Source organism: Diplotaxodon limnothrissa, linkage group LG7 (genome assembly GCF_057381915.1).
Source record: "Diplotaxodon limnothrissa isolate DT_005_m linkage group LG7, D_limnothrissa_male_GT1.1, whole genome shotgun sequence".
NCBI lineage: Eukaryota > Metazoa > Chordata > Actinopteri > Cichliformes > Cichlidae > Diplotaxodon > Diplotaxodon limnothrissa.
In genome coordinates, this window is record NC_140602.1 from 39,940,955 (window position 1) to 39,961,081 (window position 20,127).

The window sequence follows — 20,127 nt, forward strand, 5'->3', positions numbered from 1 at the left end:
AACAGCACCAAGCAGGACAGACGAGATCTGCAAAGAGTGGTGCGCTCAGCCGAACGCATCATTCAACCAGAGCTCCCTGACCTGCTGTCCATCTACACCAAGCGGTGCAAGACCAAAGCTAGGAAGATTATGATGGACCTCTCCTATCCCAACAATGGACTCTTCTCACTGTTGAGGTCTGGGAAGCGCTTCCGCTCCCTTAAGGCCAAAACAGAGAGAATGAGGAGGAGCTTCTTCCCCCAGGCTATTCGGGCCCTGAACCAGGTGTAGGACTGGACTCTCCCACACACATCACATCACTATAAGACTGGACTCTCACACACATCACATCACCACACGCACTCTGGTTTTTCTTCATGCACACTTCCTATAATTTATAATCTCTTTCTGCTACTTGCACATTTTTTTACTGTAAATTTCTAAGTTAAATCTGTAAATTTTGTAATAACCTGTAAATTGTAAATACTGTAAAACCACTGTCATTTAATGGTCGGGCATTGCATTGCACAGCTACAAGCATTTCACCTCATGTCATACTGTGTATGGTTGTGTGTGTGACAAATAAAATTTGAATTTGAAACTGCACTTTTTTCTTATATTAAAATATCTCAAGGTTTAATTTGTGTATCAAACTTTTTTACAGTGACAGATCAAAGTTGGGTGCATCTTACCCACGATGTACAATGAGTTTGACATTCCCGATTTAAACATTTACTATTACTTATAAGAAACACCTCAAAAAGCATTCAGGAGCAGGTTTTGTAGCTACAACATGAACTACAGGAACTACAGGAACTACAGGAACTACAGTCACAAGACAGCTGGCAGAGTCAGCATGTCTGTCAGGCCGACAGGGGAAAAAGTGCAGGGTACAACATAACTAAAGACTTTGTGTAAACTCCTATAACCTACCAGTGAATTCGAGTAGTGAACAAGCCCCGAAGCATGACTGAATGCATTTTAGCTTTAACTGTTTCCAGTGCAGTACCTTTTTGGTAAACAAGAATGAAGAACTCGGGAAATTATAGAAGTCATTTTGACGCTTAAACATTAAGGCAAACTGACAAATTTAAGAAGTCCTACTCATTATCCAGTGTCTGTCATTGGATATAGTGAGTGATTGAAATTAGCTTTTTAACGTTTGTAAATTCACAAAAAAATGCGTACCTTTTGGGTCAAAACTGACGTCTTGCTTCCCGCTCATGTCGGTAACTCACTGTTTCACAGCTGTCTCCTCCCCGGTGTTCTTTTTTTGAACCATGAGCTTTCTCTGGACTTTAGCGTATGACGCTAAATCAACACGGTCCACAACAAACCTTGGCCTACTTCCTGTTTTGTTGACAAGCGAAAGGTTGCTACTGTGCACAAGCCGGTATGCAATGGCACACTTCTAAAAATCTAAACAAATAAGTAAGTAAATAAGACTGAAAACGTCAAACTAAGGATAATTGGTCATTAGACTGTTACCACCCAATACAGCAGCCTGAAATGTTTAGCTTTGGTCAACTGGGTTTTTTTTTAAATATGATATTTTAATGTCTTTAGAAAAAGACGGTTTTGCATTGTGCTGGCAACCCTGGAGTCGCGCGCTGCCTACGCTACTGACTCGGCCCATGATTGGCTAAGCGTAAAGTTCCCTCCCTCACCTGACCAGGAAGAGGCTGTGAGCGGAGCACCACGCCAGTCCGCCTCCCTATATGCATGTAGCCAAACCTGTCTGTGTGTGTCTGTGCGTTTTGTTCAGCCATGTCCCTGCTCAAAATCATTTTAAGACTTCTGGTGTTCGCCGGAGTCACCGTCCTGACCGTGCTGTTGTTGCGGTATTGGTTGGCCAGCAAGCAGTATGTGTTCAACAAAGAAGACGTCGCCAAATTGGCCAAACAGTATGCAGGTGAGTTTGGGTTTGCATGTGAAAAAAGTTGCCACTTCATTTCGTTTATATTTAAAGCGAAGCTAATTTTGGTTGCCTGAACTGCCATATCTGCATGTCCTGTGCATTTTAAATGTGTCTGTTCTCAGGACAGGACCATGAGCAAGCTTTCTCCAAAGTGGTGGTGGAGCTGAGAAAAAGGTAACGATACCGTTACACGCAGGCTTGCATGTATCAGGCAGCTTGTGGTTGCTTCTGTACAATTTCCATCACTATTAGGTTGTTTAAGCTACTTATTAGCTGCAACATGATGCAACTTATCTCTTCAGCATGTGCTCATTTCACTTCATTCTTTCTTGGTATAGTATGGATGTCTTATTCACTTTCATTTTTTAATACTGTATGAAAAATTGGTGTAGTCTAAAATAAAGCCAAAGTGAAAGTTGTCCATAATGATTTCTTTGACCTTGAGGTACTTTCCTCCGATTTTCCTACTAAAACTCAAAACTGGTAAATTTGCACAGAAAACTCTCACTTGGTATTCAGATTATTAATCAGTTTTTTAACGTTAAATAAATGGCTAACAAAGTATATTTGAACTAGGTATCCTGGACACATCCTCCCTGATGAGGACTTGCAGTGGGTGTTTGTGAATGCTGGAGGCTGGATGGGCTCCATGTGTGTCCTCCATGCCTCTCTCACAGAGTACTTGATACTGTTTGGCACTGCGGTGGACACTGGAGGACACTCAGGTGAGGAAGGAGAGCAGTTAAAGAGAGATACCGTATTTCCCGGACTACAAAGCGCACCTAAATATTAGCCGCACAAGCTAAAATCAGGGGAAAATCCTGTTTTGTACATACATTAGCCGCACCTGACCAAAAGCCGCAGGTGTTTCAATGTTGACTTATCATATGTAAGAGAATATGCACAAAGGGAATTGTCAGGAAAGAGATGGCTGTTTGGAGACATCACTTTTATTAATATTTTGAAAAACAAGTTATGGGTACATATTTGCACATGTAGTACATAACAGTAGCCTACAGCACACCAGAAAAATAGATTCGGACTACCTTTTAGGCTGAGGTGCAGTGACACAGCTTTAACAAGAAGAAAAGTCAGTCATTCACCACCATCTTTCTCTTCTTCCTACGCACTAAAACCACCAAAGTCCTCTTCTCCAGTGTCGGATACAAACAGGCTCAGGATGGCTTCGTCATCCACTCTTCTTCTCTCCTTCGTTGTCACTTTCAAAACCAAAGAAATCCTCATTGTCAGTTTCAGAGTCGAACACCCTCAGAAGGGCCGTGGCGGTGTCCTCCTCTCCATCATGCAGCAGTCCAGCCCTTCAAAATCCGTTGGTGATCGTGGATGTTTTCACACTTTTCCACGCTGTCAGAATCCACCGGTGGAGTTGGGCATAACTTGCTTTTTGGGCATAACTTGCAAGTTTATCGCCGCTCATCATCCACGACTCCCGCTGAACGCGTAGCGCTACTTTGAAGTTTGTTTTCGCGCTACTTCGTACGGCACTACGTTGCCTGGCGGACGGACATGTGACTAACATACCACTCTTGAACCCCGATCCTTCCGCCAGGCAACGTAGTGCCGTACAACAGCGGAACAAATAAAACAAATCGTCTTACGATATGACAAAAATCACGGACAATCCATAGAAAAGCCGCACCTGACTAAAAGCCGCAGGGTTCAAAGCTTGTGCAAAAAGTAGCGGCTTATAGCCCGACATTTACGGTACATAGATGGATCAGCTCCAAAAAAAGTTTTTTTTGTGTAAGTTGACGTAAACATCTGCAGACATAATGGTTTTGGGGAACAAGTTACTCTAGAGCAGGATACTCTGATCTCAAAGTTGAAATCTGCTGGAGTTATTTACAGTATGGTGTCAGATATGAAGGGATGAATTGCCCTTCTTATGCTCTAAAGTGAAGTCAGTCTGAAGCACCCCCATTCCAGTCCAAGTCCTTACAATGTTGCACAGTGGGCTACAACTTGATCCTTGCAATCTAGGAGATGCTGATATATATAGTCCCATTCTTAGTCCCAACAATAATATTTGATTTGTGACATGATTTACAGAAGACTATTGGAATTGTATGTTTAGAAAACTATAAATACTCTGAATTGTATCATTTTGACTCTTTGCATCTTGCTGTTTCTCTCAGGTCGTTATTGGGCTGAGATTTCTGATACCATCATTTCTGGAACCTTCAGACAGTGGAAAGAGGGGACAACCAAGAGTGAAATATACTATCCTGGTAATGCATTAACTCATTACAATATTCAATTTTGCATTTATACACAATGGAAACTTTAATGTATCTCAATAACTATAATTTTTTTTTTCGTTTGTTTGTTTTTTGTTTTGTTTTTGCACAAATTGGCTGGACATTTTCTTTCAAGATTTTTTGATAGAGAGCAGGAATGATGATTTTAAATATGGCAAGTTGTTCAGTTCCTAAAGCAGCCCCAGACCATCACAGTACCACCACCATGTTTGACTGTTAGGATGATGTTCTTTTTATGAAATAGTATGTTATTTTATTTTTTTAAACAGATGTAATGGGACGTAAACCCTCCAAAATGTTAAACTTCTTCAATACTTCACTAAAATATTTTCCCAAAAGGCTTGAGGATCAAGATGTTTTTGCCAAATGTTGTTCTGGGTTCTTTTGTGACCTCCGGGAATAGTCATTGAGGCACGAGTCATCTTGCAGTAATTTTGGTAACCTGCCTACTCTTGGAAAATTCCGATTTCAAGTTTTCTCCATTCATGGATAATGGCTCGTTCTTTGGAGTTCCAAAGTCTTAAAAACGGCTTTGTACCCTTTCCACACTAATAGATGTCAATGACTTTGTTTCTCATCTGTTCTTGAATTTCTTTAGATTGTGGCATGATATGTTGCTTTTTGAGATCTTTTAGAGGACTTCACTTTGTGAAACAGATTCTGTTTAAGTGATTTCTTGATTCATCAGGTCTGGCAGAAATCAGGCCTGCGTGTGACTACTGAAATTAAACTGGTTAATTACCCTCTTATGATTTAACAAGAGGGGTAGGGCTGCATGATTTTGCATAAAATGAGAATCACGATTTTTTTTTTTTTTTTTTTTTTTTTTTTTTTTTTTTTGGCTTAGAATTGAGATCACGATTCTCTCACGATTTTCTTTTCCAGTATAAATATTTATTGCACTTATTAACTGCACTTCATAACAGTTGAGACTGAACATAAAAACAATAAATAAACATAAAAACAACAAATGTCTCACGTTTTGTTGTTGCCGCAAAATGTTGTACTGCTTGAAATTCCGTCTCCACCGTTGCTCGATGCTGCGTGTATAGAGCAGGTAGTGCAACAATAGAAAAATAGTTGCGGGACGGCACTGTGTAGCGTTTCAGAATCAGAATCAGAAAGGGTTTTATTGCCAAATGTTGAGCAGGTTTACAACATTAGGAAATTGCTGCGGTGCTTCAGTGCAAACATACTGTCATAAATTGCGCTTAAATAGACATGAAAAAATAAAAGTAAGAATAAGAATTAAAAGTGCTACGTAGAAAGATATATACATGAGTGCAGGTGGTGATCCGTGCCAAAACATGGAATGATGCAGTGAACACAGCGTAGGGTCATGTGTTAGTGGTGGGAACAGTCGTACGTTTATTGTTCATGTGTCCAACAGCGGAGGGGAAGAAACTGTTCTTATGGCGAGAGGTTCTCGCCATAAGAGAGGTTTGTCTAGGGTGTTGATCATTTTCCTAAATCCCTCGTTTTGCACAGTGTTGATGGGAGCCATATCTTTGGTCAGGTGATAAGTAATAGCCTCCGTAATTTCTTTGTGCCTGCGAGAGTTCCACGGGTATAGGGAAGCGCTGTATAAGGTTCTCGTTATTGATGTTTGGGTGGTTGACCGGGACGGATTTTCTCCTGTCACTTTCTCGTCATCCCTGACGTGCTCTCCGTTGTTTTTTCCCTGCTAATTTTAGCATCACACGGCGCAGCTTCTGTATCACGTGGTATAAGGCTCCGCCCTTGTCATTTGTTGAGCACGAAGAGTGAGCGCTTGTTTTCATGCAGAGTACGTCCCGGATCAAAATGCGGCACAATCGGCGTCGTCCTTTTTTTTTTTTTTTTTTTTTTTTTTTTTTATTTAAATCGTTGTCATTTGGAAATGAGATCGCACATAAGTATGAATCGAGATCGCGATTTTCTAACGATTAATCGTGCAGCCCTAAAGAGGGGGTATTTATTTTTGTCACATCGGGCCAGGTAGCTCTGGATAGCTTCCCATTTTAAATAAAATAATGTAAACCACATTTTAATTTACTTTAATTATCTTTGTCTAATGTTAAAATTTGATTACCTGAAACATGTAGGTGTAACAATATGCAAAAGAGAAAAAAATCAGGCTGTTGGTAAATAAGTTTTCACAGCACAGTATGTTATTAGCTAAACTCCTGTAGTATTATTGGGTAGTAGTAATTTTTTTTTCCTGTTCTTTCATATTCTTTACCCACAGGTGACACTATTGTGCATGCTGTAGGAGAGGCTACGTCAGTCCAGTGGAGTGCCGGGACTTGGATGGTGGAGTATGGCAGAGGATTCATCCCTTCCACGCTGGGCTTTGCTTTAGCAGACACCTTTTTCAGCACCCAGGACTTCCTCACAATGTACTACACTTTTAATGCCTACATGAAGGGTTTGCTACTTGAGGCTGGTACACTACTTACAGAAGCTGGAGTTTTCTAAGGCAAAATAGAGTCCTAGATGATTGCACATGGACATTACCATCAAATCTTGTGCTGTGACATTTTCTTCCCAACCACTAAAATCTGGTAGAGGAGAGACTTGCTGATAATTCAGAGTGCTGACATTTAATATTTTTATATGAAATTGTAGACAATCCAAATTTACATTGGTACAGTTGATCATCTTCATTGACTCTCTTGACCCTCATAAAGGCTATGCAAAAGAAAATGTCTTACTCCATTTCACCGTAACATTTGGCATGAGATTTCAAACTGAGCCAAATCACCCAAACAAACATTGCATTCTGAATGGCAGCCTTCCTTACTTTACCTCGATTTTAACAGTGAAACTAAGCATCAGGTCATTAAACATTCCACTGAGAGCTCAGACTGCCTCCAGAGTCAGAATGACTAATAAAAGGAAAGAAAATCCATATTATTAGGATCCAATTTAAAGATGAAAGCCTTAAAGCTTATTTTGCCAAATTTATCATTCTTTTGATAAAAATAAGGCAATATATGCAACCAGGTTTGGTTGTGTTTACTTCTTCATAACCAATGATTTTTACAAATAAATACTGATATTCAAAGTGGTTTTTTTGCAGGCCAATCTTTCAAAACAAATATGCAATGTTTAATCTGGATTGTAAAACCTACAGTAATGTATATAATGCACAGCTAAAGTCACTATTTTCTTATTAGATGCCAATTTCCACTTTGTGCAGATTCTCTGCAGATGAGGTCTATTGTAAATGTAGCTGCATTAGGATTCGGGCTCTCTAAGCTACTCTCGGTGAGAAGATGCAAAAAAGAGAAATTCTGTTCTTTGCTTTTAAAGCTTCTCTTGGCATTGGCCACCATTTACCGATTCAAAGCTCACCTTTTGTGTACCGTGTGTCTTTTGAAGGTGTTAAAAACCTGGGAGGATATGCTAATGAAAGCTCTCGTCTTGTCAGCTGTGCGAACCTTGGTGGTTTTATTTTTATTTTAACCTGTCTCTGCTCGAGCTCATCTTCAGAGCTACATCATTGTGGCAACCACCAAATTTTCTGACTAGATGTGTGGTTTTGACATTTTTTTTTTTTTTTTTTTTTTTTTTTTTTTTTAAATCTCAGAACTGTGGAGGTTAAGGTGGAAAACTGAAATCCTTTCAAACAATAAAGCAAAACATTTACATCACATACTGTACATACTGTGGTAGGACACCAATGATGTTATTTGGAGAAACTCTTTAAAATGTTTGTGCAAGTCATTTAAGGTAAGAAAATGGGAAAACACGGTTGTATCATACTACAGACTTCTGCTAGGTTTACCTGTAATTCTGTCATTTTCTAATTTTACAGAATGGTTTAATTATGTAAACTTGATTACTTTTTTTTTTTTTGTCAAAAATGTTCTGAGCTCAAATAGCCTATAAATTAACTTGAATAATACTGGACTCTGACCAAGCTACTTGGCTTCAGTATCTGCAACTTCCGTTCCTGGTCTTGAATTTTGCACTGGCCGACTGGGAGGGCTAAATATCTACATCCTATTGTAGCACTGTGGATAAATGTAATTGTGGTGTTTTACACTGCTGCTGATTGTGTTCTCAGTTTGTATCTTTTCATGTAAAACAGCCTTATTTTCAGGCTAATGGCTGAACTTACTAAGAGCTATGTAGGGTTTCTAGTCTAGTGAAAATGTGCTGTTACTACTCTAACTGATGTTAATTAGAAGCAGCATCAGTAGCAGTGCATTCTCAGATGAATTGTAATACTGTACCAGATGTGCAATTTACTCGGGGTTAAGAATGAAACTGACGGTGCCAAAAGAAATAAATGTCTTTGAACTTAATAGAAGTGTGTTTTGCTTATTTCTCTCTATACTGTGTATTTAATCAAGGCAATGAGAGGACGACTGGCATATAAACAGTAGCTGTCAATATTTGATCTTGGCTGCCTTATTCATAATAGAATTGTGAAATGACATTTAATATTTCATTGCAATGGTATTGAATCCATAAAAAGTGCCTTTGCCATGATGCTCCAATGCTAAACACAAGATGAGTGAAATCTCAAGCTTGACACTCCAAATCCTTTATTGTAAATACTCAATGGTCAGATGGTATTTAATAAATCTGGTCATCAGATGAGAAGACAAATATATCAGTCCTCATCTCTGTCTGTAAATGTCTCAGGCAACCTGGTTGTGTTTCATATACACAGAGGTGTGTGGTAGATTTTTGTGTGATATGTATAACTAGGTAACTATATACACTATATATCTATGTGCACTGAACATACATATTTTAACTTTCATGTAGAGTCTTAAGCACAAGACATTTTGCTTCACCGAGGTTTATTAAGGTTTTACAGTAACAGGGCAGTTAATACTGTTGAGAGTTCGCCTAAATAACTCACTCTCCAGCTCCGGTAACTAACCTTCCCTAATACACACTCAATGTCTTTCATGAAGTACAACCAAAAGAATAAGTAAAAGTAAGTAAGTAAAACTTTATTTATATAGCACCTTTCAAGATAAAAATCACAAAGTCCTTCACAGAAGCTAAAACCTAAAAATATTGTAACAGAGATCCTGAACACATCACAACTAAAATATCATACGATATAATCACACACACACACACACACACACACACACACACACACACACACACACTATGAACCTACACTGAAGTGTTTTTTCCAAGATTTAATAATTAGGATTAATGTGTGATGTTTGACCGTGTCATGACCTATTGTGATAAGCCAAAGCCAAAGGGTAGCTGGAGTCCTGACTGGCCTCTGGCCAAGACCTTGGCCGCTACCTGAACCCTGCAGCTGTGTTTGGACGGGTGGGAAAGTTACCCAGCAGCAGGGGGCGGGGATACTGGTCCCTATATATCAGGGGACCAGAGGACACCCCAGCACTTTTTCCCCTCTGCTGTTTCTCTCTGTCTGCCTCTGTGTTGCTCTGCTGTCTGTGCTTAAGGCTGTACACCCTGGGGTTTTTCTTTGCTTGTTTTCTGCTTTGTAATTCTCTTGCTAAATGTCTGTATGTATTTTTCCTGCTGTTCATATGATTCAGTGTATTAAACTCTGTTCCAAGAATTCTACTCTTTTCCAGAGCATCTTTTTGAGTGTCTTGATTTTAATTGGATCTAAAAGAGGTTGGATCTCCACATCGTTGGTGGGAGAAGGTTATCAGGTTGGCTTCAAAATTTGCGACCACATGTGATAGGCATTTGTGTTGTACATTTGCTTAAAGCTGTAGAATATCCTTGCTGTTGCTTGTTCACCTATTTATATATACTGTATATATTATACACTCATTAGACAATTAGGTACTTCTTGCTAGTACTGTGTTGAACTCCCATTTGCCTTCTGAAGTATTCCTCAGTGATTTTGGTCAATATTGGCATTAGAGCATCACACAGTTGCTTCAAATGTATTACGTGCACATCTGTGACACAAACCTCCCATCACAGCATATCCCAAAAGGTGCTCTACTGGATTGAGACCTGTGACTGTAGAGTCCATTTTAGTAAAGTGAACTGATTGTTATGTTCAAGAATTTTTTTTATCTGAGCTGCTTTGTGACATGGTGTGCTATCCTGTTGGAAGCAGCCATTAGAAGATGGGTACACTGTACTCACAAAGGCATGGGCATCAGCAACGCTCAGTTGGTACTAAAGTGTCCAAATTGTGCCAAGAAAATATCCCACACACACTCAAAAAAATGAAATTGGGTGGTTGTTACATGCATAAGATCCAAACTTGTAATTTGAACTAAATAATTCCATGTTTTTAAGGTGAACGTAATTAAATCATGTAGCATCTGCATGAAATTCAGCAACTTAATTTGTTCTTGTTGAGATGACATCATACAATCTAGTAAGAGTGGCTGGATCCAGGCAACTAACCGCTCTTACTAGATTGTATGATGTCATCTCAACAAGAACAAATTAAGTTGCTGAATGATTTAATTACGTTCACCATAAAAACATGGAATTATTTAGTTCAAATTACAAGTTTGGATCTTATGCATGTAACAACCACCCAATTTGATTTTGGGGGTCGACTCACGAAATTCACAAGATCACATTAGATGTCAAACCACAGGAAAATCAATGGGGTTACAAGAGGAAGACAACCACACCACGTGTATGCTGTTACTATTTCTTGTGGTTTAACTTGTCAAGAACAACAACATAAAGCATCATCAAGCATAGCTTTCCTACTTTTGTTAAGTCTGTATTGACAGATTAATGCCATGGTGGTTCGTGCTGTTGCCTCAGAGGAAGAAGATCCTGTGTTCAAATCCACAATGTGGCGAAGTTTGCAGTGGGTTCTCTCTGTGTACTGTGGTTTCCTCCACAGTTAAAAGTCATGCAGTTGTAAGGGTAACTGGTTATTCTAAATTTCCCAAAGGTGTTAAAGTGCAAATGATTGTTTGTCTCTGTATGATTGACTGGCGACCTGTCCAGGATGTACCCTGTCCCTCTTGCCCTATCACTTCCGCAGCCCAGATAAAGCTAAGAAGATGGGTGGATTGGAAGTTGCTGTAAATCCATTGATTTCTTTTTTTGGTTGAACATTACTTAATATGAATACATGTACTACAGACATAAGTTACATTTCATTCATTCAACAAGATTATCATTGGTGTAACAAACAAATATTTTACTAGTTCATGTAACAAGACTGATTTTTGATGTGCCAAAGTGTTTAAACAATATAAGATGGATTTAAATAAATTTAATTAGACTAACGTGGTGCAAACATGTTGATTGAACAAAAGTCAAATTAATTGAATGTTAATGTTAATATTATGTTAAACCTACACACATATATCGTGTTGAGACAACACAATCAAGATGGATTAATATAACATGATTTGTTTAGATGGAATATAAGTGGCAAGATAAAATTACGTTCATCCAATGAATTATTTTTTTGAGTGCAACTTTATACCACCGGCACCCTTTCATGTTGTTTATTGCAAATTCTGGCTACCATCTGCTCGTGACCTTGACATGTCATCTTGATGGCATCTACATGCCTAGATGCCATGAGCTGCTGACATGTCATTGTCTGATTAGATAATTGCACTACCAATCACTGAACAGGTGTACCTATTAAAGTTTTCAACAAATGCATATACTTTAATATTCCCTTATTCCTGCTAGTCTATTGTGTGTGTGTTACCATGTTATCTTAAATATAGGTTTAATGTCAGCCTAACAGACTGGCTTGACCTCATTACCGTTTTGCTCTTTAAGCTCTTTGGGGGAGATTTATTCAGAATCGAAGCTGGACAACCAGTGTTGAAATACCAGCGTGATTGAGCAGGAGCTGCACCTAATGGGATAGACAACACTCTCTTTAACTAATTGTTTGGCTTATTCCAGGGTGTTTATGTCCTCCCACTGGTTGCTGGAGTTGTGCAAATAGATGTCTCTGTGTGTATGTCTGCCCCTGGAGACACACATGCACACAAAGAGTTAGAGCACAATAGTTACTAAGGATGGACACAAGCATGCCCTCAAAAACCAGACAGCCAAAACGGATCTATTCATCACCCATATTCACATTTACAAAACACTCACACACATTCTGATAAATTAAAGTAGCTTAAAATGGTGTCCTTTGATAGTACCGCTGTGACTTGCATGTTATATAGATCTCTTCTGCTCTCTAGTGGAGATAATCAGGATGACATACATCAACTGATCAGTTTCAACCTGAAAAGAAATCAAATGTGAGCTCTACAGGAGGCTTTCAAAAGATAATAACATCAGAGTAAAAGGTAGTAGGCTACATGTCAAACTTGGAAAACATTTGTGATTGAGTACAAAAGTGCAATATAGGCAGTTAAGATATTGCGGTTTAATGAAACCTAACAATAAAAAAAAACCAAAACTTTAGCATTCTAGCTTTTAAAGAGCTTTTAACATCTCATTTTTGCAAAACTTTAAGTCAATGAAACATTTTGTCATTGAGATTTTTCTAAATTCTCAAAGTAAACATAGGTGATGCTTTTCTTTACCACCGTTGCTGCTTCACAAAAGAGGCATACTCTTAAGTACGGTAGCCCCGAGGGGAACGTAAGACCCGACAGAACTACGCGGTGGACCAACTTCACCATCACCTAACGAATAATACCGACCTTACGAAATTTTTACAGCAGTAATGGAGCTCAATTATCAGTCAATGAAAGTCGCCCACCAGGCCCGAGAGGCGGTGAGTGAACACGGGCTTTTGTTTCTTGTTGTTTTACGCAAATTTGACGCACAACTGTTTTCAGATATCAGCTTGTGACTAACTAGCAGTGGCAGTGAACAGATGGGCACTGAACTGTCTGGTACTGTAAGCAGTGTTAAGCTAAAGGCATATGTATCCAGGTGTTGGTCGATTTGTTTTACACATGTGATGGGATTTCTATATTGTCGCTTTCACGAGCGTGGTAGTTAGCCGTCGAGCTAATCGTTAAGTTCTGCATGCACTCACTGGTTGCCTAGAGACAGCGTCAACTGGTTGTTGTTTGTGGTTGGCTGGCCCCCTCTGCTGGCAACTGTGTTTTCCCTGTATTTCCAGCCCAATATAAAATATTCCTCCTCCACATGTTTGAACCAGGGAAGAGAAGAGAACTGAAGCATTAACGAGCACAGGCTAACTCGTTAGTTGATAATTAGTGGCTACTTTTAGTTAGACCACAGACATAAATAAATACTTTAGGGAGTGTCATTTCCATCTTTATTGTCTGTGCAGGTTCTTAGTCATCCAGGTCATGGCAGTCTTTAAGAACTTGTAAAAAAAAAAAAAAAAAGCAGTTGGACTTCTTTAAGTTTGATGATGTTTTTCATCTTTCACCCGAGAGGTTTCTTAAGTTCTAAAAACAGCAGGTGGAAGGTGCAAGGTATTTAACCAATAGTGGGAATTTTCACAAGCTTAAAGAAGTACAGTTCTTGAGACTTCCATCTTTACTGAAATTAGGCATACAGTTAAAGCCCGTGGGTAGCACAGTGGTAAAGAGTTTTGCCTCCCAAAGAGGTCTATCCACAGGCCAGCTGGCATGTCTCTGTGTGGAGTTTGGATGCTCTCCTCGTGTCTGTGTGGGTTCTCTTCAGCTACTCTGGCTTCCTCCCACAATTCAAACACATGGACATTAGTTTAATCAATGACTCCTAACTTGATCATAAGATAGGAATGTGTTAGCCCTGCGTTAGGTTGGCAGCATGTCCACGGTGTATCATGCCTCTCGCTATATGACAGCTGGTACAGACTCCAGCCTAATGGTGACCCTGATTGGATAAGGCGAAGTAAAAGGATGAATGAATGGAGTTCCAACCAGTATTTGTTGAGTGCTGTGGCTCACTTGTGTAATGCTTTTGCTATTATGCATAGCATCATGGCCTAAAATAATACTGTTAAATGTTATATCTTGCTATAACCTGTATATGGAGTGGCTAATTTCTTTGCATTTCAGTGATTCACTTTAAAGTTTTGTTTATCCATAAGTTGTGACACTTCATATCCTTCTGTTAAAAAAATCCTAATATTCTTCTAAAATATTTTGCTTTTGGGGGGACTGTATTGGTCTTTATTAGACCATATCTGTTCTTCATGACACCTGTGACAAATTGAACAATATTATTTGGTAGTTCTTTCTCATATAACAGCTCCATTTGAATTCCCCTTTTGTCCTCTTGTTGTTGCTGTTCTTGTTGCTGTCCAACAGGATGAGCAGAGGACTGAGATGAGGAAGAAAAGTCTCCTCATCCTCATCTATCACCACCTGCTGGGGCAAGGGTCAGTATAAAATTGTGTGTGTGTGGATGCATCAAGTGGTGATCAAAAAGATGAACTTTTCTTTTAAGTACATTTTTAGCATCAGGTTTAGATACGGACTTTTAAAACAGGTGGCTGAGTTTCTTTGATCAGAGCAAGTAGAATACATAAATTCACTCTTTGTTACTTCAAAACAGAATGGCATTATGCAAAATGGCATTGCTGGTTTATTATTGAATAAGTGGTAACAAACCAACCAAAAGGTCATATTTGTATGTCTGTATAGAAAAAGTGAAATGCAATTCATCAAGACAAGCACATCAAAAATCTGTTCCTTGCAATGTGTCTGTCCACCAGCTATGTAGCTGCAGCAGTGGCCTTGGATCAAGAGACAAATGGAGGTGTGAGGAGGTTCGAGGTTAGCGATAACATCGATCTGGAGATGGTGTTGATGGAGTATGAGAGCTACCACTACGTCAAATTCCAGAAGTATCCCAAACTTATCAGAAGAATAGCAGAAGCAGGTGCAAGAACTCTGCTGAAACACTGAGAAGCAATGAAAATTATATCTCATGCTCTGTAAAATTATTAAAAACTAACTTATAGTCTTAGCATGTTTTTTTCTGATATTTTTTTCTGTCCAGGTGAAAGAAAATATCCAACACGTAGTGCAACTAAGAGGTGAGTCAGTCACGGGCCAAGTATGCTGTGCATACATGCTCACAGTAGAGGTGGGGAAAAATCGATACAACATCGAATCTCAGTATTTTCGGTGGCAATATTGTATCGATAAAGCAACACAGACACTGTCTTATGGCGACATTTAGGGCAGAAAAAACAAAAACTTATTGCATAAAACAGATATTGACAAGTTGAACTTTGAGGAGATAATTTGTAGTTGAAATGGGTGATAAATTGCAAATATGTTATTGCAAAACTCAGCATGTCACAAAATATTAAAAATCACAATAATAATTATGAGTGAAGTATTGTGATAATATTGTATCATGGGTGTGTCTGGTGATTCCCACCTGAATATATAACAATAAGTGAGTCTGCCATGCTGCTAGTCCATGCATGACAGTTAAAAAAATACATGTGTTTTGTTTTTTATTTGTCCCCAGGAGTCCCCGTTCAGCTGTGAAACCCCTCCCAGAAATCAACCCTTCCCGGAACACAAACACAGGAACTGGAGCAAAGAAGCCAGCCACTAGTGTACGGGCAAATGTGGAAAAATGAAGTCAAATCAAAACAACTCTGTACTCTAGCTAGCAATTATTCTGACATTTATGTTAATTTCCTAGGAGAATGGCACCTATCTTGCTCCACAGTCATCGGACTTTGGTCTCAGCGTATCCTCCATCAAAAATGCACCAGCTGGAGAGTGTGCCACAAACAGGAAGGTACTGGAGAAGTGAATACTCTGAGAACAGAAGCAAACCTCATCGTCCCAATTGAAGTTAATCACATTTTTTTCTTGTATGACATTTATGAGACGGTTTTCATTTTACGATGATGCTGCAGCAGGATGCTAACAAAATTGTTTATGTTTAATTCATTACAACATAAACCAGCACCTTTATGATCTGGGGTTGATTTGGCCGTGCCAAATGCAAAAACATAAAATAGAAGTCCTCACCCTTTTTAAAACAAAATTACCGCTGTCACTTTTGTTCCTATTATGTTCTCTTATGTATCTTGGGGGCAGATGACTGATGCCAAAGGTGCAATCCAGGATGCTGTCAGAGGAGCTGGGATTGATTCAGACCATATGGTAGTTATGCTGGAGCCTTTGAACTAAACTGACTTATAAAAAAGGTCATAATATTCAGACAAGCTTCAAACAACTGTGAAATGTGTAAAAATATATTTTGGTAACAGTCTGAATTGTCCAAAATAAAAACTATTTGAAGGCAACAAAAAGTACAAAATGTCTACTGATAATAATAAAAAGTCTATGTTGCAGGAACGCCTACTGAAGCCACTGAGTGGCTTTTCTGGAATGAGTGGTGAGATGAGGGCACTAGCTACGATCGTCAGCAGGGTACACACACACACACACACACACACACACACACACACACACACACACACACACACACACCTTAATAAGCCTGAGGAGAAGCTGATTTTATCTTAATTTGTTCCTTGGAATATGATGTAAAATCCTCCATATGACTACAGAGCAGCAGAGGGCTTTGTTTTGAATGAATTGATCTTTTGTATTAATGAAGGCCCAGGCTCTATCCACTTCCCTTACCTGATGTTTCATTCTAAAAGACACCTATTTACGCAACCAGGATGTGTGTGGGGGCCAATTTCTGGCTTATGTCTTCCACATGCATCACTCACTCTCTGTTGTGTGTGTGTGTGTGTATGCTTTTCCAAAGGACATCTATTTGCACAGCCCCAATGTGCGATGGGAGGACATCATCGGTCTGGAGGATGCCAAGCGATTAGTCAAAGAGGCCGTCGTTTATCCCATTAAGGTGCGGCCGCTACCCGAGCATGCTGGTATTTCAGCTCCGGTCGCCCATCTTCGATTCTGAATACATCTCTTTTAAAGGGCTTAAAGAGAAGGAGGGCAGTGGGGTCAGGCCAGTCTATTAGACTAATATTAAATCTTTACCTGGGATATTATGGTAACACAGATACAGAAATGGATAGAAAGACACATGTGGCATGCCATGTAGAATTTATTGTACTGCTACAGTCACACAAGTTGTGCTTCTGCAAATAGATAAAAACTGCATCATCAGACTTATCAGGTTTCTTTGCACAGAGCTCAGTTTGCTATTGGTGTGCTGAAAATGGAAATACAATGTGTTCTCATACTGAGCTAGGATGTGATTTACTCAAGTTGTATCTATACTGTTTTGTTCATGTTTCCCCCTCATTCTTTGACTCAGTCTCTCCTCCTCAGTATCCCCAACTCTTTACAGGCATCCTGTCTCCATGGAAGGGTTTACTGCTCTATGGTCCCCCGGGTAAGGACTCAAGTGCAGGATATTAAAAAATGTCAGGGTCTCACTATGAAAACTTCACATTCCCTTACCCACGCAGGTACAGGTAAGACGTTGCTGGCCAAGGCCGTAGCTACAGAGTGTAAGACAACCTTCTTCAACATCTCAGCTTCCAGCATTGTCAGCAAGTGGAGGGGAGACTCTGAGAAACTGGTCAGGGTAGGCTGTCAGCTATAGGAAGAATTTTACAAAAACATGTTTGAATACTATTCTCTGGGGGGGGGGGGGGATGTCTAATTAGTGTAAATGATTTAATACATGTGTCTGCAGGTTCTATTTGAGCTGGCCAGGTACCACGCTCCATCCACCATCTTCCTGGATGAGCTTGAGTCAGTGATGGGCCAGAGAGGAAGCAGCATGGGGTGAGCTCAACCACGAAGTGCAGTAAAATGTAGCTGTGCCACTGCTGCTGTCCACAAAACCTCTGTTTACTGCTTTCAGGGGCGAGCACGAGGGGAGTCGCAGGATGAAGACTGAGTTACTGGTTCAGATGGATGGACTAGCCAGATCAGATGACCTGGTTTTTGTACTTGCTGCCTCCAACCTACCTTGGTAGATTAATCACATGCACATTTGGACTTATTGGCCTTCTGTTGCATATACAAATAAATAGGAAGACAGAAAAATGCAACTCACTATTTTTGCTGTTTCAACCCTCCTCGTAAATTTATTGCCAGCATCATCTCAGCCTGATTTTAACATTCATTCATTTTTCTTGCATTGAATGCATTTGAAAAAAGACCCTTCATTTTCTTGACAAACACAAGATTATGATGTTATGATTTCAAAGTCACAGCTGTATAAATACAAAAAGATGACTACTAATACAGCTATAAAATTATGACAGTTAAATCTGCCTTTGTTTGTTTCTAATAAATCTTCTCTCAGGGAACTGGACCACGCAATGCTGAGGAGGTTAGAGAAGCGGATTCTAGTGAGTCTTCCCTCTTCACCAGCTCGCCAAGCCATGATTTCTCATTGGCTGCCTCCTCTCAGCTGCACAGGAGGGGTGGAGCTACGCACTGTGCTAGACTACGAAGCACTGGCAAAAGTGCGTATGGAGTTTGTCAAGTGTTTAATCGTTATGCTTAATAATTTTTCTGTAATTAATATTTCATAAATCATATATGTTATCTGGAAGGAAATGTGTTCACTCATGTACATCTGTACATTTGTGTGTTTTATTTCCAGGAGATGGAGGGCTACTCTGGCTCAGATATAAGATTGGCATGTAAGGAAGCTGCCATGAGACCAGTTCGAAAGATCTTTGATGCTCTGGAGTCACATCAGGATGGTAGGACAACACACACACACAATGTCAAGATTGACCCCTACAACAGCCATCTTCTCTGTCTTACTGTGATTCTCTTTTACAGATGACACAGACATGCCCGCCATCCAACTGGAAACTGTAACAACAGCTGATTTCCTGAATGTGATTGAACACACCAAACCCTCAGCACGAAACCTGATGGACAGATACACAGCCTGGGAGAGAGAGTACCAATCTGTCTGACACTAGTACACATAACATGAATGTAAAGACTTTCATACTAACGCCACTAAAAGTGATGATAACTCGTTTTTACTGTTACAAATTTATATCCTGCACTATACTAAAAATTTACACTAATGACTATATATTAGCGTAAAATGTTTCCTATACTTTGGATATTTGTGACAAGCTACTGCAGGTTGGAACGGTGTACATTTTAATAACTGTGGAGCTTTGAAAAACTCTTTTTGACATGGAGAAAATATTTGTTCAGTGATCATTTGTTTTCTTTTTTATTATTTGAAAACAAAAAGTATACAACCTAATACAAATACGCGAAGCCATACCAAATGACTATTAGAGCTGGCCTACTGGTATTATACAGCTAATATATATATTGTTTAGTATTAAACTTTGCTTGTTCCATATTCAGTTTTTCAGCAAAACGTGTTTGAGTCCATAAGAAAAGATTCATTCTCATATCTGGAGGAAGATTTTTTTTTTCAATAAATATTAATGTTAGCCCGCGACTTTGTTCCAGATTTGAATTTTGGCCCACTGTGTATTTGAGTTTGACACCCCTGCTCTAAACCAAGGCACAATGTACATTCCAAATTCCTTTAATTTTAAATATGTTTATATTGTCTATTCTGTAAAATAGTCAGATGTCTATTCACCTGCTTGCTGCTACTACTGCACATTCATCCAATGTATATACTATATATATATATATATATATATATATATATATATATATATATATATATATATATATATATATATATATATATATATATATATAATGTTCTTCCTCTACCCCCCCCCCCCATTTTTTGCACATGTCGAGGAGCGTGTCAGGCTACATTTCACTGTGTGTTATACTTGTATAACTATGCATGTGAGAAATAAAGAACCTTGAACCTTGAATTGTCTCTCTATTATGTTTTAACTGCATCTTCCTTTGTTTGAACCTATTCTCCCAAAAAACTGCATTAGCAGTGTGTATGCAATGAAATTAAATGCTTATTGCAGTGTAGGAGGCTCTCATTGTTCCTTCGGGTAACTCTGTGTCATTTATTCTATTCTCTCCTCCTTTTGTTTTCATTCTCTCACCTTATTTTCATTGGCTCGCATGTCTTTCGACTCTTTTCTCACCTTCTTTTTTCCTTCTATGCAGCGTTTTTGTCTTTGTGCACATTGCCTTT

The 20,127-nt window shown here is 39.2% G+C and overlaps 3 protein-coding genes across 5 annotated transcripts in view; 2 read left to right on the top strand and 1 right to left on the bottom strand.

The window, feature by feature from the left end:
• The window catches only part of galt (galactose-1-phosphate uridylyltransferase), a 35,794-nt gene extending 34,478 nt beyond the window's left edge, over positions 1-1,316 (bottom strand). The window contains exon 1 of the mRNA XM_085359689.1: positions 1,168-1,316. Coding sequence (XP_085215815.1) covers positions 1,168-1,204 — 37 coding nt within the window. The 5' untranslated portion in view covers positions 1,205-1,316. The remainder of the gene's footprint in view (positions 1-1,167) is intronic.
• Positions 1,317-1,663: 347 nt separating this feature from the next.
• Positions 1,664-7,698, top strand: sigmar1 (sigma non-opioid intracellular receptor 1). The gene is made up of 5 exons (XM_085358056.1): positions 1,664-1,891; positions 2,020-2,071; positions 2,474-2,622; positions 4,054-4,146; positions 6,404-7,698. The coding sequence occupies exons 1-5, from the start codon at positions 1,747-1,749 to the stop codon at positions 6,631-6,633; spliced, it is 669 nt and encodes a 222-aa protein (XP_085214182.1). The 5' UTR covers positions 1,664-1,746; the 3' UTR covers positions 6,634-7,698.
• Positions 7,699-12,805: 5,107 nt separating this feature from the next.
• On the top strand, positions 12,806-18,943 carry LOC146628759 (katanin p60 ATPase-containing subunit A-like 2). Of its 3 annotated transcripts, none has more exons than XM_085358059.1 (16): positions 12,806-12,856; positions 14,355-14,425; positions 14,762-14,928; positions 15,049-15,085; positions 15,529-15,631; positions 15,709-15,807; positions 16,113-16,178; positions 16,371-16,448; positions 16,795-16,893; positions 17,328-17,391; positions 17,468-17,586; positions 17,698-17,789; positions 17,869-17,979; positions 18,316-18,478; positions 18,619-18,721; positions 18,804-18,943. In XM_085358059.1, the coding sequence occupies exons 1-16, from the start codon at positions 12,806-12,808 to the stop codon at positions 18,941-18,943; spliced, it is 1,563 nt and encodes a 520-aa protein (XP_085214185.1). The 3 variants fall into 3 exon arrangements, with proteins under 3 accessions (XP_085214185.1, XP_085214184.1, XP_085214183.1); XM_085358058.1 differs by having other exon boundaries at positions 15,529-15,619; XM_085358057.1 differs by having other exon boundaries at positions 15,529-15,619; positions 15,709-15,806; positions 16,106-16,178.
• The last annotated feature ends 1,184 nt before the right edge of the window (positions 18,944-20,127 follow it).